At 41.1% G+C, this 16,281-nt stretch overlaps 3 protein-coding genes across 3 annotated transcripts in view; all 3 read right to left on the bottom strand.

Annotated features, from left to right (window-relative positions):
- Positions 1-7,290: 7,290 nt before the first annotated feature.
- On the bottom strand, positions 7,291-9,862 carry LOC139025677 (transmembrane protein 238-like). Its single transcript, XM_070440841.1, is given in 3 exon segments — positions 7,291-9,445; positions 9,448-9,468; positions 9,471-9,862. Coding segments are annotated over 3 exon segments (510 nt in total). The 5' UTR covers positions 9,646-9,862; the 3' UTR covers positions 7,291-9,131.
- Positions 9,863-10,531: 669 nt separating this feature from the next.
- On the bottom strand, positions 10,532-12,309 carry LOC112075269 (phosphoinositide-interacting protein). The gene is made up of 2 exons (XM_024142293.2): positions 12,163-12,309; positions 10,532-11,893 (listed from the first exon to the last, which is right to left on the bottom strand). Exons 1-2 carry the CDS (start codon positions 12,163-12,165, stop codon positions 11,459-11,461), a joined length of 438 nt encoding a protein of 145 aa, XP_023998061.1. The 5' UTR covers positions 12,166-12,309; the 3' UTR covers positions 10,532-11,458.
- Positions 12,310-13,418: 1,109 nt separating this feature from the next.
- LOC112075268 (eukaryotic peptide chain release factor GTP-binding subunit ERF3A) overlaps positions 13,419-16,281 on the bottom strand; it is a 16,653-nt gene continuing 13,790 nt past the window's right edge. The window contains exon 14 of the mRNA XM_024142292.2: positions 13,419-13,874. Coding sequence (XP_023998060.2) covers positions 13,822-13,874 — 53 coding nt within the window. The 3' untranslated portion in view covers positions 13,419-13,821. The remainder of the gene's footprint in view (positions 13,875-16,281) is intronic.

The following is a 16,281-nucleotide window of genomic DNA, read 5'->3' as shown; positions in this document are numbered from 1 at the left end:
TAGCCAGGAGAAACTATAGTCCATGGTTCGGATTTCATTAAACAGTCACTACAAACTTCAGCTAAGATTAGCCACCGCTAGCTAAAATTCAATAGAATGATTGAGGCAACAGACCATAACAAACTACTCCTTTAAGCATACCTTGTAGTACTCCAGTGCCTCTTTATTGGGATACACCCTGTGGTCCACATACTGCCCTGTTAGAGGACACTCAGAAAAGATAGGCTGCAAGTCAATGACACAGAAGAGTGACAGTTTGATCCAATGTTCCTCACACTATCTCTGTGGAGGTTTCTGAGGAGGTCTTTGATGATGCACATAGGACATACTTCAAAGCCCTGCTGCTCCCAGAACTCATCCAGACAGGGTATGCAGAAGCTACAGCCACAGGTCTGGCAGCTGAGGTCCAATGAGACAGTGAAGACCTCAGTACATACAGCACAGCAGGAGAACACGTGTTCCTGGAGAGTTTTAGCCTCCATTCTACCTCAGAGCTGGAGTTGAATGTAGGGCTCTTTACTGCATGCATGTGTCTATAACAGGCTGCAGTTGCCTCAGACATGGTTACAGTGACCTGAACCTATGGCCTGTAAGGTTTCGCCCCTCTGACACATTTTTCAAAAAATATTTGTAAATCCAGTGTTATTGAATGTGGCATTGAATGGGAGAAGGGGGAATCCACAAGTGAACAGTTAATTTGCGCAGCAATTTTTTTATCTACACATGAACAGAACATTATCACTTCACAGAAAAAGTATATATCAACTGAGAACAATTTTACATAGGATGACCCCTCTGAAGAGTAGCATGCACATCCCTTCTGATTCCCAGGTACTGATTCCCAGATACTGATTCTCTCTCTCCAGCTCTCTCTCCATATCTCTAGATCTCTCTCTCTCTCACACACAGACAGACCTACAGACAGACCCCCCACCCCCTCACACACACAGCCATCCAATAACAGACATTCAACTGACCCAACTTATGGCTGTTCACCCAAACCACAATATAGCTGACTGAAGAGACCAACTTTAAAGTCACACTCTGTAAGACGTGCATACCATCAAAGAGTGGGCCACCAACAAAGAAAGAGACCGTTGTACAGTCGGTTGCTTGTTTTGGTATGAYACTTGCCAAAAAATATGTATTGTTAAAGTAGTCTATGGGCCAGAAGAAACGGCAATTCATGATTAAGTTCTTTAAACAGCCACTACAAACTTCAGCTAACATTATCCACCACAGCTAGCTAAAAATMTATGGAAGTGATAGGGGCAACCATGCAACATTATTTTTGTATTATTGACAAATCCCTTAACTAGTGTCAAACAAAATAATTGAGTTGATTTCACTTGATTAAGCCATACATTTTAGAAAATTGCATGGTGGCCCATATCAGTCCCATTGATTTTTAGCTAGCAGAGGCKTGTTTGTAGTGTCTATTTAAAGAAAACCAAACCATAGATTACACTTTCTCCTAGCCCATAGAATTCTTTCAGACATCTACATTAAGTAGTAAAATACAGCACACTTTCCCTGAAAAAATTACTACAGTATATACTATGGTAGGAATACTATATTATTCACTGTAGTGTTTTTGTAGACTTTCATGTAGTATTTACAGTTTATGATAGCATAAATACTGTAGTAAAAAAAAGAGTATATACTATATTATTTACTGTAGTTATAACGATACAAGGCGAGATCCAGATGCAGGCACAGGAGGCAGATGGTTTGAGCTCTGATATCTTTTATAGTCCAAGGAGTAGGCAAAAGGCAGGTCGGGGACAGGCAAGAGTTCATAACCAGGTCAGAGTCCAAAACGGTACAGGGAGGCAGGCTCGAGGTCAGGGGCAGGCTCGAGGTCAGGGGCAGGCTCGAGGTCAGGGGCAGGCAGAATGGTGAGGCAGGCTGGCTCAGTGTCAGGACAGACAAGGGTCAGAACCAGGAGGATGAGGGAAAAACCAGGCACTAGGAGAAAACCGCTGGTTGACTTGGCAAACAAGAAGAAACTGGCACAGACAGACAGAAAACACAGGTATAAATACACAGGGGATAATGGGGAAGATGCGGGACACCTGGAGGGGGGTGGAGACAAGCACAAGGACAGGTGAAACAGATCAGGGTGTGATAGTAGTGCTAAAGTGTTTGTTTTATTATCTTTGACACAGAAGTGGAGGCTTCTCCTTGATGAACACTAAAAGAGCAAATTTTCCATAACGAAAGGATAGATAGAAAGTCTATACTTGGCATGTAGGCTTTTCACTTACSGGTTCCACATATTGGGATATGGGTGAGGGGAATGTGCAGGGTCTATACAAATGAAATATTGTAGTATTTACTATTTCTGTAGTATTTACTACAGTATACTACAAAATGATATACTAAGTCCTACACATGATCAAGGGATACTACAGTGTGTAGTATAGTATTTTTTTTAAAGTGGGAAGGACCTTTTTCAGAGCCATGCTGCTCCCAGAACTCCTCCAGACAGGGTTTGCAGAAACTACAGCCACTGATATTGCAGCTGTACCGTGCATTCGGAAAGTATTCAAAACCTTTGACTTTTTCCACTTTTTGTTACGTTACAGCCTTATTCTAAAATGGATTAAATAGTTTTCAGAAATGTTTGCAAATGTATTACAAATTGTTATGAATAATGACTAAATGATGTATACATTTAACATAGAACTATAACTAACAGAATTCTACCCTGTCTCTGTATAATGATGGAGAATGTTTGTCCATAAGAGAAGAGGAACTGTTGCAGACAACTTGTGACCTCTGTGAAACTGATAACAGGGAAGAAGTCTCCCCACCCAGGGAGGGGAGAAACCTTGGGCTTGTAGTAGATTGTATAACAGGTGGCAGGCAATATATGAGTAGGACAAGACTTGTGAACTATATTGTCTGAGAGGAGGAGGGACATTTATGATGAAATGAGAGGTATATAAACCAATGTACATGTAAGGATGGGCAGAGCTCTCGTAAATAAACATTCTGACTATTGTAGACTGGCCTCTGTCTGTTTCATTTCAACAAGAACCTTACAGATTCTTAGTAACAGACCGAGTAGTTTAATTGAAGTTCAGTTTATGAACATTGAGAACATAATTCTCATAACACAAATAAAAAACTGAAATACCTTATTTACAGAAGAACAGGTGCATCCTGTTTCCATTGATCATCATTGAGATGTTTTTACAACTTGATTGGAGTCCACCTGGGTAAATTCAATTGATTGGACATGATTTGGTAAGGTTTGATTTGGTAAGGTTTGGTACCCTTCCCCAGATCTGTGCCTCGACAAAATCCTGTCTCGGAGCTCTACGGACAATTCCTTCGACCTCATGGTTTGGTTTTTGCTCTGACATGCACTTTCAAMKRTRGRMSYCTATATAGRSKYCYAYMKTTGAAAGTGCATGTCAGAGCAAAAACCAAACCATGAGGTCGAAGGAATTGTCCGTAGAGCTCCGAGACAGGATTTTGTCGAGGCACAGATCTGGGGAAGGGTACCAAACAATTTCTGCAGCATTGAAGGTTCCCAAGAACAGTGGCCTCCATCACTCTTAAATGCAAGAAGTTTGGAACCACCAAGACTCTACCTAGAGCTGACTGCCTGGCCAAACTGATCAATTGGAGAAGGGCCTTGGTCAGCGAGGTGACCAAGAACCCAATGGTTACTCTGACAGAGCTCCAGAGTGCCTGTGGAGATGGGAGAACCTTCCAGAAGGACAACCATCTCTGCAGCACTCCACTAATCAGGACTTTATGGTAGAGTGGCCAGACGGAAGCCACTTCTCAGTAAAAGGCACATGACAGCCCACTTGGAGTTTGYCAAAAGGCAGCAAAAGACTCTCAGACAATGAGAAACAAGATTTGGTTTCATCAGACAAAACAGATTGAACACTCTGGCCTGAATGCCAAGCGTAATGTCTGGACGAAACCTGGCACCATCCCTACGGTGAAGCATGGTGGTGGCAGCATCATGCTGTGGGAATGTTTTTCAGCGGCAGGAACTGGGAGACTAGTCAGGATCGAGGGAAAGATGAACGGAGCAAAGCACAGAGATCCTTGATGAAAACCTGCTCCAGAGCACTCAGGACCTCACACTGGGGCGAAGGTTTACCTTCCAACAGGACAACGACCCTAACCACACAGCCAAGACAACGCAGGAGTGGCTTCGGGACAAGTCTCTGAATGTCCTTGAGTGGACCAGCCAGAGCACAGACTTGAACCCGATCGAACATCTCTGGAGAGACCTGAAAATAGCTATGCAGCGACGCTCCCCATCCAACCTGACAGAGCTTGAGAGGATCTGCAGAGGAGAATGGGAGAAACTCCCCAAATACAGAAGACTCAAGGCTGTAATCGCTGCTAAAGGTGCTTCAACAAAGTACTGAGTAAAGGGTCTGAATACTTATGTAAATGTAATATGCGTCACTCTAAAGCGGAAAGGTGGAATAAACGAGTCAGGAGTTGGATTCTTGATTGAACACAGTTCTCTACTGAGGGATTTTGGTCAATACAAACACTCCAACATAATCAATGAAAATCTCCCAAGGAAAAACATACATCTTCTTCAGATGAAACAGGAACACAATTTTCTTTAAACTACAACAAAAGTCACGGGTTTGTCACCGTCTTAATGGTTCTTCGTGGTTAGCTTCTCTCTCTTGGTAGCCATCTTCCAGAGATAGGTTTTTCCTCCCTCTTGCTGGTTCCCTCCTCTCTCTTGTAGGGAAAAGATAATAGGTCATTAGTACCATCAGCTGTGCTTAATTGCCTCAGGTCCCCTTGACTCACATGCCTAGTTGGGCTACTATCCGTGAGTCCAGCCTGCCCTCTGGTGGTCCTTCCACAATATATATATATATATGTGTCATGACTTCCGCCGAAGTCGGCTCCTATCCTTGTTCGGGCGGCGTTTGGTGGTCGACGTCACTGGCTTTCTAGCCATCGCCGCTCCATTTTTCATGTATCCATTTGTTTTGTCTTGTTCCTTGCACACCTGGTTTTCATTCCCCAATTACACTACATGTATTTATTCCTCTGTTCCCTCTAATGTCTTTGTGGAAGATTGTTTGTGTGTTATGTGTTTTTGAACGCACTAGGCTTGTGTGCGTTTTTCCCGTGTTATTTTCACAAAGCCTGTTTTGTATACATTTGATGTGTTGTGACTGTTTAGCGCATTATACACTTTGCCTTGTTGGCTGGAGTTTTTTGGGACGAGGTTGCGTCAGTCTGTATATCTCTCCTGCCGAAATAAAGTGTGCGCCTGTTCACAATTCTCTGCTCTCCTGCACCTGACTTCAGCACAAGTACGCACACGCCTGACAATATAAATGTGCAACAATTTCTAAAAACCTGTTTTTGCTTCGTCATTATGAGGTATTTTGTGTAGATTGATGAGGGAAAAAAACAATTTAATCAATTTTAGAATAAGGCTGTAACGTAACAAAATGGGGAAAAAGTCAAGGGGTCTGAATACTTTCCGAAGACACTGTATGTACGGTATGTACATGGCTGGCAGGCCAGATATAGTTACAGGAAGGGGAATTCCATACCAAAGCTTAGCATAATTGCCTCTTGTTGAACCCATTGCCTCTTGTTGAGCCCACAAACTGTTAGGACCCACATAAATCTGTCCCAACAGCAGTCCCAACACCTTACCACTGCTACACCTGGCTATCAGCGGAGCCTTGTCTGGCAGCTAAACATTTCCTTCAGCCTCATTTACTGCCTTTTAAAAAAACATAGCTGATATGGCTGACTTGCTTAAACAAATGTGGTTTCTATTGACAATTGAGATGTACAAACTATAGCATAAGGGGACGACAAGTGGATAAGAGGCAATCCGTAATTTCGATTAAGACATTAATGAGCGAGCTAGGACAGACAAAGTCAATATAACTATTTGTTGATAACTTTTGAAATGTACAGTGACAGAATTCCGAACATGGGCTGTTCTTACAGTGTTCTCCCTGTACAACAAGTCAGAACCATAGAATAAATAAAGGGGGCATATAAGCAGACAATGAAAGCTCTTCCAATATTCGATGATTACATTTCTCTAAAACAGGTTATGGGCTACATGTGTACCACCAAGTCAGAACAGTAGGYGAAATTAAGAGGGGAAAATGGACCAAATTATTAGGGTGAGGCACATSGGTTACTAACAGCTTACTACACAACATACACTTAGTATTACTTTCTTAGCAACAGTATACATATCTCCCTGTCATATTACATAATTTATGCAGCAGCATACAAGACATTTTTGGACTCACCTTATTGTGCTGTGCTCACTTGAACAGGAAGGTGGCGCAGTGGTCATTTGTGGGCAAATTTTGTCATCAAAGTCTGGCATTCTCTGGATTTATGGTGCTCTCAAGACAACTGGGAACTCAGAAAAAAACAAGGTTGAATCATGAACGCGTCAGGGATCTTCAGGTCGTAGCTCTAGAAAGAGGCCCAAGTTCCCGACTAACAATTCTGAGTTGGATGACCGTTCAAAACGTCTTTTCCCAGTCGGAGCTTGTTTTTTCCCCGAGTTTCCAGTTGTCTTGAACTCACTGAAGTCAGATTTCTCCGTTCCGAGTTAACAGTTGTTTTGAGCACGGCAGAAATCATGCTGGATTGACAGCATGGCCAATGTTGAATGTTTATCATTTTAAGCTTGGAAAATAGAACCTTAAACCCAGACTTGGGACCACACAGCCACTCCACTGAAGAGCAGACTAGTGATTGCTTTGCAATGCTTGCAGTTAGCCACTGATTCCTTCCAAACCATTGTTGAATTTGCAATTTCCAACTTGATGTGTAGTGTTTATGTCCAATGGCCGATGAGTACCGATACGTTTTTATCTATTATTTATCTTCATATGACAAGGATTAAAAAGGATTTCCCTGTAGATTGTCGACTTGATTAATGATGATGACTGCTAGCTAAGATTTTGAAAGTATGACATTGACATGATCAGTCCATTCAAAGCTACTGTAGATATAACGTGATTTGACATTTTATCTGTGGCCAATGACCTTGAGCCTTCTTGGATGGGCACTTCTAATGTAACTCTATGGCAGCACCCAAGGGGCTTAGAGTTGGCGGTGACGTAGTGTCCCCATGAGTGACAGAAAACTGAGCAAATTAAGGCGCAACTAGAGAACACTGCCAACCCCTACGCTCCGTATTTTCCGCTGGCTGCACCACCACCACAGAAAGCACTGAGCTAGACTGAAACATCTGCATTTTGGAGCTGCCTTACTCAAGAGAGCAAAAAATAGACCATGTTTGTATGCAGCTTTATTAACTCAATGATTATTATGATTATTATGATTTTATTTTTTACATTGTTTGCAAACTGATGTGTGACACGTATTAATACCAAAATAGGCAACCCCCCCCCAAAAATGCTTTTTTTGCTATAAATGTGGGGCTCAAAAGCACCACCTGCCCTGAACGACAGGTCGCCACTGTTGCTGACTGACAAAGCGTTTGTTTGTGATTGATCCTTTGTTTGGTGACTAATGATTTGAGATCTGTGGGATTATTTCTTCATACAAAATTCATACAAAATCATGTAGTATATGTAAAATGTCCAAAATTTCAGCCACCTGAAATTTGGCAGGGTAGCCTACAGATGTAGGATCTTAATTTGAACCAATTTGCTACAGCAGGAAAATAATCCTGCAGCAACAAGAAATGTGAATTGTTATGTGGATTATAATTAATGGACAAGTTTCATTAGTGGAAGTGGAAATTACAAACTTCAGAAGCCTTCTTAAACCAGGAAGGTTCTCCTGCAACCAGGTGATCAAATTAAGATCCTACATCTGTAGTATTGCTCAGCCATTAAAAAAAACTTTGCAGTTCCTCATATAATCACTGTCAATGTGATAAAAGGACCCTGACTGAAGCTCAAAAACATAGTACAGTACACCGCTCCCATACTTTATTGTGTGGAGTAACAAGGTGTCAAGGTCTAAGCTAGCCTATTGTAGATAATCAAAGTGTTGTCATTSCACACAGTAACACTCATATGTTATTCTAGTCAATGTGTAGGTACTGTGTTTGGCAAAAATCTGAGAATTGTCAGTTGGAAATACAAACAGGTAAAAGGTTTTTGTTTTCACCTTCGGAATCATAAAGCATGATGAGGCAGCCATATGGACATACAAAAGTAATGTCTGTATAAATAAACGTAGGGAAATCCATAGGATACAAAGGTCGTTAATGTGCTATATTGCTTATCACCACTGTGGACGGGTATGTAGAATACAGGTGCCAGGTCAAGTTCACAACAAGCACCTTCTCAGTAGCACTTAGACCTAAAAATGAAAATCTGACATATTTGCTAGAAAAAATATCTGTATTATCAAAGTATTGCATCAATTATCCACAAAGTATTCACAAAATTAACATAAAACAAACAAAAAGTCCTCACTGAGGAGCATAATTTGATTTTAAAAACAAAATGTTTCAAAGAAAAAATCCCATAGGACAATATTAAAAACGAAATTAGCTTGTAAACATTGTGAGATGGACAAGTGAAATGTCCTTATGGGGTTCAGTGCTGCCAAGCCTCTAACTTCTGTTGGACAAAATATATGGTCACCTCATGTCATAGTTGCAACATACAGTCATACTGTAGCTTACATCAGTTTAGATCGATGTCAAAAATGTGTCCTAACTCCTAAAATAGACCATTCCTGGTCAACCTACGTTTCTTTGTTTCATGTAGCAGCAGCTCTATTTCGCCCTCTCAGAAACAGTTTTATTGTTTGTACAGGGCTTGTCTTTAGGCGTGCACTGCCATTCAATGACGTTAATGGTTAACAGAAAGATAAAGGAAGTCTGTTTCCATTAGATCACACAGTTTCTTTCACTGAAACACATTGTCATTTAATTKTATTATAAGGAACATTATAGCCTACTGAATTGTGGATCAAAGTTGTGGGCTATTATCAAGCAAAAACAATAGCCTAGAATGAAGTTGGCCTATAAAACCTATAATCTAWGCACATGTTTAATGAAAATTAGGCCTATCCAATAACAAAATGTATCCCTAGGCTATAGCCTAAATGGCTTAATGACCGATTGGAAATATAGCTAACCTTGTGCGCATTGCGCATCATATGGCGAGGTCTCTGTAGCTGTGTGGGACAGGTATGCAGTGTCCACGGTGCAGACACCGTGTGCATGTCCTCATAAAGCGGCCCATCGTCAATACGACAGGCGGGGCTTCGGTTGCTGTTGGGCATCCCTCATGTGCGTCGTAGACAGCCCGGTCCCTGCCCTTCTCGCGACCCCGCGGGGGGGCTCCATTCCGCCGCAGAGAGTTCCTGACACTGTTGGAGAGACGGCTGGATAACCGCCTCACGCACCTGCGCGATGCCCGCTCCTTCTTCAAGAGCCCGACGTCATCCTCCAGCTCCTCCGGGGGACCTCGATGTTGCCCGTGTACCAGACACCACCAGAACGAGGCTGAGGAAGATGATGATGGCCCCGGCGTAGATTAAAAAGTCATAGAAGAATATGTCCGCAAAAACACCGATCAAAAGAACGAGCAGCCCGAATATGTCGAAGGACACTGCCAACCAAAAGGCGCAGGAACAGCGCCCTAGACCGCGGTACGTCGGCTCCATGTCTCTAAATTGGCTTGTGATAGGCCTAACAAATACTTTGTTTAGACCACCTTTTCTAACTATATTTGCGGTTGGTTTCCTGGTGGAATTCGGTGAATTCGGTTGGGGTAGAGTTTCAAAACGGAGCCGTTTGTTTGAACAGGTAAGGTGAGACAGGTGAGGAAGCTGCCCCTATTCAGGTTTTCCTGTGTCACAGCACAGGACAGCACAGAGAGAGGTGGGGCGTGGTAGCCGTAGACAGGTGAGGGAGGGCTGGGTAGACGGGATACTGGCATGACACCAGCCATATTAATACTGTAAAGGAGGTAGGACATGTGWGACATACATTKTAGAAAGGAGCCATGATGGTTCTGATTTTCTAGATATCGRTCATCAGTYCAATATGCAGAGACGCCGAACATGGCACACTAAGGTCTGTTYACAAGCATCATGATATTCCTTTCACCTGTGGAATGACATTCTGGACAACATTTGACTCATTACGTGTTTCTCTCCCTCATTTCTAAAGAACATAATGGCAGAAATCTATTCACAGCCAGATTGTTTCTATAAATTAAAACAGTAATGACAGACACAAAAGCCTCTAAGGCTGTGTTTACACAGGCAGCCATATTCTGATATTTTTTCCACTAATTACTCGTTTGACCAATCCCATCAGATCTTTTCACAGATCCTTATCAGAGCTGATCTGATTGGCCAATAAGTGGAAAAAAATATCTGATTTGGACTGCTTGTCTGCAGCCTTAGTATAATGTKATACACCCAACCTCTCACCTGACTGCTAAATAATGGCATGTAGGCCTATTGCCACCTTGTGGTCTTTTGTACAGAAAAACATGTGCCCCCATACAATTTATTACTGTACATTGAAAATAAAAGACTAATATATCAAATATAATTTATTATTCATTACACAATTGCTGCATTATGTTCAAAAATAAAATTACACATTTAGAAAGAAGATAAAGGGTACCTGAAGACTTGCTGCTCTCACAATGTTGGATATTACATGGAATCAGAGTAGCCTACATGAATGATTGAATGAACAAATGCAATGTAAAACTAACATCTCAAGTTTAGGTAAAAATGTAAACATTTTGGCTAACTTAGACCAAATTTAAATCCCACTGGCCCCACCTCCTTTAAACATTTTTTTGCTTTTGACCAGATGGACACAATCTTTTTGACCCAGAAACATAAAAGGTTAGATTATTTAATCCAGCAGCAGTATTGAGGGACAGAGCGAGGGTGCACCCACTACCAATCAGTGTCCAACTGTCCTTCATGAGTTCAACAATCAGCTATAATAATGTCCGGTAKAATTTTCTGACTCTGTAATCCTGTTTCTAAAGGATTTAGCAATCCACTACAACAGCAGCTACAAGGMAAACAGCAGCTTATGGTGGAAAAACAACAACTATTACAGATCACAATCAGACAGACAGATGGGATAGCCTGGGCCGCAGCAGCACGGCCATGTTCTGATCATGTTAAAACCCTYCAACAGAGCAATCACATGATGTTCCCTTTTACAGGACGAGGTCATTCAATCCCATATTTGTATTAGGGCCTAGAGAACAGCTACATACAGCAGATAAACAGCGCATTTCACAGAGGTCTCTCTTGCAAGATGGAACCTATATGAATAAGACTAACCTGCATAAATAAAATATTTAATAAATACAAATCCATCTATGTTATGTTACACCTGCCTCCTCACACATTTATACATCTTTTAGGAAGTGTGCTTTTCAGAATTGTTGGGAGAAAACCCCACTAACACGGTTGACCTACTCTACAAAACAACATAGTTTTAGCTTGAAGAGTCCATGGCTCTTCGGTGCTGTTCGTGCACCTGAAGCGCCTTGCCATTGACCTTGGTCAGAGCCTTGTGCTCTAGTCTCTGTTTCACCACGGGCACCCACACCAGCCCCGTGACCARGAACATGAGCCCCACAGAAAGGAACACAGGACCCAGCAGGTAGGGCACGTTCCCCACCTGGGTGAAGTAGAGCAGGGAGAGGGCCGTGCCCAAGCCGAACAGCACTCCGCCGATAAGGATGGCCAGGATGGGCCTGGTGAAGTAGTACCAGCAGGGGACGTCAGTGCCCAGGGTGACCCCGTCAGGGACATGGTTCAGTGGGGTCGTTGCTTCAGTGTCCTGGGTCTCATGGTTGGTGCTGGTGCGGCTGGTTTTACGATCCATGTCTGACACCGTAACCACTGTGGATTGCATCCTTGGGTTGTGCTGAGGAAGGGATAACAAATCAGAACAGACACCACTTAAAAGTATAGGACTTTTTCAATCACTGATACTTCACAGACATACATTCAGAGATGTACGGTTTACTATTTTATCAACCTATCTGTCATTGCAGAGCTCACCATTTCAGACCTTATTTGACTTAATAAAATTGCAATAAAACCACATGTAAAAAGAAATTCCATCCCATTTAATCAAATCCTGTAGTCTCCAATTTAATTCAAAACCATTAAAAAAACAATGTCCTCACTTACCATTAGGCGTTTCGCCTGTCGCTCTTTGCCCAGTGTTGGTCAGAGGCTGGCTGGTTGCTCCTCTGATGACTACTGTCAAAACCACTACTATGGCCAAAGCCACACCCACACAGAACAGTGACCCCACCCTGTAGTTCCCTATCCCGCTGTGTCCCTCCACCATGTCATGACAATCTCTGCTTTGCTCCAGTTGACATACAATATATTCTCCCCACATGGCATTTTAGGCTATGTATTATGGGAAAATGGAACAGTACATTATTCTTTCTAAGATGTCAGTTGGAAGGGCTATGGCCACCATGACTGTTTTTGATGGGGCCTGATGGCCAAATTCTACAAATAAAATCAATTGAATATTGTACATTTGAATGCTACAAATTGATAGAATTTAAGTTTGAAAAGGGCATGATGCTTATGGAGAATGGGTAATTTATGGTATGGGAGAGTATTATAGACATTCTAATTGGGTCCAGATGTCAGTTGTGTATGGATAATTAGGTTAGCGTAAATACAAGTCATGTTTGATTTATTAAATTGATCTGTGATTAAAACAATATCCATTAGAGTAAAACTTGAAAGGGAGAGAAGAGGCGCCACCTGCTGGTCATGTAATTTAGTAGAGTATAAAAGGTACACAAGTGGTCATCATTACACACAGGCAAATATCCAGCTGTAGGGCACATTCTGTATGGGTTGAAACAAAGTATTTTAGGCTTTGAAAAGGACTGCCTGAACACACTTGTGCCATGAAACAGCTCTACTAAATTCCATCTTTCTCACAGGGTAAATACACATTTTTTTGGTATGCATGATAAAGATTAAATGACAAATGTCAACTTAATTATATTTTTCCTCTAACGTTAAACACTTCTGTGAAACAGCCCAAATAAAGAACGAGCACTCCTCCAATTTTTATATTTTATTGTCATAGTAGTTTGCTTTAATAACATGTGAAGGCGCTCAAGCACACCGCCAGAACGCCATATAAGAGAAACCAAAAGTGGGTAAAAGCAATGGGAGACATGTTCAACTAGGGTTGCAAAAATCCGTTAATTTTCACAAAATTCCCAGGTTTTCCAGAAATCCTGGCTGGAGGATTCCGGATTCCCTGCCTATTCCCCCCTGATTATGAATTTTGGGAAGTTAGTGGATATTTGCAACCCTTTGTACAACCAAGATAATAACAGTTTGGTTTCAACTTGTTAAATTCTCAAACATCTTTTTTTGTAAATAATATATTTTTCTGTATTACAAGCAAATCCTGGTCCTCGTCTGGTTACAGATATAACTGCTGCCATTTTACATTTTCAATGGAAGAAAAAATTAAAATAAAAAAAACTGGAAGAGAAAAAAATTGTGTTTTATGGTCATGAGTAGACCAGAGTAGGGGTGTGAGGGAATGGGTTTGGGGGCAGGGCCCAACCCAAAAATGGCATAGCTGAGCTCTCAATATGAGAAAGCTGACTCGTGTGTACTTGATCTCGTTTTTCATTTGCTTAAAAACAGGTTTCTTTTTCAGAGAAGTTTTTTAAGCTGATCATCGACAGGTCAAGGGGGGGAGAGAACCGCCTGTGTTCCCATCAATGACCCCTGACCCCACTCTTCACCACCACCCCACCATGGTGCCGGACTGTGACCGGGGACTCCCATGCAACCGCTTCAGTCCCTCTCAGCAACGAGCTTCAGCACCTTACCAATGGCAATGGTCTTACCTGGGGAGAGGACACAGAGACGTAGGTTAACAGCAAAGCCCCTGTCTACTCATGTCCAAATGGGTAGACAGGGGCTCATGTCCAACAGTACTTTTTCACCACGAATGCAACTCAACCACTAACAGACTTTAATCTAGGGCTGGGCAATATGACCAAAATATTCTATCACGGTATAAATTTWAAAAAAAGACGGTATGACTGTTTTTAGTCTTTGAATAATAACATTTGTACATTTGCTTTATGAGTAGTGAGTGATCCTAGGGTGGCAACGCATACATTCTAAGTGATTTCAAAGAATCTTTCCCTATTCTGATGGTTGAATTGAACAGTATAAAACAAAAACAAATGTCAGCACTTATCATCTCCTGCACTCAATTGCAGTGGTGGGAAAAAGTACCCAATTGTCATACTTGAGCAAAAGTAAAGATATGTTAACTTCTCTAGGGTAGGGGGCAGCATTTTCACATTTGGATGAAAAGCATACCCAAATTCAACTGCCAGCTACTCATCCCCAGGAGATAAGATATGCATAGTATTAGTAAATTTGGATAGACAACACTGAAGTTTCTAAAACTGTTTGAATCATGTCTGAGTATTTAGCAGGCGAAACCCCGGGGACAAACTATTCAGATTCTCTCTCTTTTTTTTTTTGAAGTCACTGTCTTTTCAATGAGTTTTCATTGGGAAACCAGATTTGTAAGCAAATTTATTGCAGTTCCTACGGCTTCCACTGGATGTCAACAGTCTTGAGAAATAGGTTGAGGTTATTCCTTTGTGTAATGAAGAAATACGGCCATCTTTAAGTCGAGTCACTCCAGGTGTCGTGTTTGATTGAAGTGCATGTCCAAAAGGCATGCTACATTTCATTTTAATCCTGTATTGAACACAGATCATCCCGCCTTCAATTTTATCGATTAAAAACGTTAAAAAATACCTAAAGTTATATTACAAAAGTAGCTTGAAATTTTTGGGCAAAGTTTACAGGTAACCTTTGAAATATTTTGTCGTCACGTTTGAGCAAGTTGTAACCTGTGTTTTACTGGATCAAACGCGCCAAATAAATGAACATTTTGGATATATATCGACGGAATTAATTGAACAAAAGGACCATTTCTTATGTTTATGGGACATATGAGTGCCAACAACAGAAGCGCGTCAAAGATAAGGCATGAATTATTTTTATTTCTGCGTTTTGTGTCGCGCCTGCAGGCTTGAAATATGCTTCTCCCTCTTTGTTTACTGTTGTGCTATCCTCAGATAATAGCATCGTATGCTTTCGTCGAAAAGCCTATTTGAATTCTGACACGTTGGCTGGATTCACAACCAGTGTAGCTTTAATTTGGTATCTTTCATGTGTGATTTAATGAAAGTTAGATTTTATAGTAATTTAGCGCTCTGCATTTTCTCAGGCTTTTTGCCAAGTGATACAGTAGCGTCTTGCCTAAAATCAGATTTTTGGATATAAATATGAACTTTACTGAACAAAAAATACATGTATTGTGTAACATGAAGTCCTATGAGTGTCATCTGATGAGGATTATCAAAAGGTAGTGATTAATTTTCTCTATTTCTGCTTTTTGTTACTGCTCTCTTTAGCTGGAAAAATGGCTGTCTTTTTCTGTGACTTGGCTCATACCTAACATAATCGTTTGGTGTGCTTTCGTCGTAAAACCTTTTTGAAATCGGACACTTTGGCTGGATTTACAACAAGTGTAGCTTTAAAATGGTGTAAAATACTTGTATGCTTGAGGAATTTAAATGATGGGATCTCTGTTGTTTTGAATTTGGCGCCCTGCAGTTTCACTGGCTGTTGACGAGGTGGGACGCTACCGTCCCACATACCCTAGAGGGGTAAAGTGAAAATCACCCAGTAAAATACTAGAGTAAAAGTATTTGGTTTTAAATATACTTAAGTATAAAAAGTAAATGTAATTGCTTAAATGTACTTAAGTATCAAAAGTAAAAAATAATTTCAAATTCCTTATTTTAAGCAAACCAGACGGCACCATTTTCTTGCTTACGGATAGCCAGGGGCACACTTCAACACTCACCAATAATTTACAAACAAAGCATTTGTGTTTAGTGAGTCCTCCAGATCAGAGGCAGTACATGACCAGGGATGTTCTCTTGACAAGTGCGTGAATTGGACCACTGTCCTGTCCTGCTAAGCATTCAAAATGTAACGAGTACTTTTACGTGTCAGGGAAAATGTATGGAGTAAAAAGTAAATTATTTTCTTTAGGAATGTAGTGAGGTAAAATTGTCAACAACAAAAAAAATAGTAAAGTACAGATACCAAAAAAAATAAAAACTTAAGTAGTACTTGAAAGTATTTTTTAGTTAAGTAGTACTTGAAAGTATTTTTTAGTTAAGTAGTACTTGAAAGTATTTTTAGTTAAGTAGTACT

Source organism: Salvelinus sp. IW2-2015, unplaced genomic scaffold (assembly GCF_002910315.2).
Source record: "Salvelinus sp. IW2-2015 unplaced genomic scaffold, ASM291031v2 Un_scaffold3054, whole genome shotgun sequence".
Classification (NCBI taxonomy): domain Eukaryota; kingdom Metazoa; phylum Chordata; class Actinopteri; order Salmoniformes; family Salmonidae; genus Salvelinus; species Salvelinus sp. IW2-2015.
Note: the sequence above shows the minus strand (reverse complement) of the source record. Positions and strands in the feature narration are given on the sequence as shown.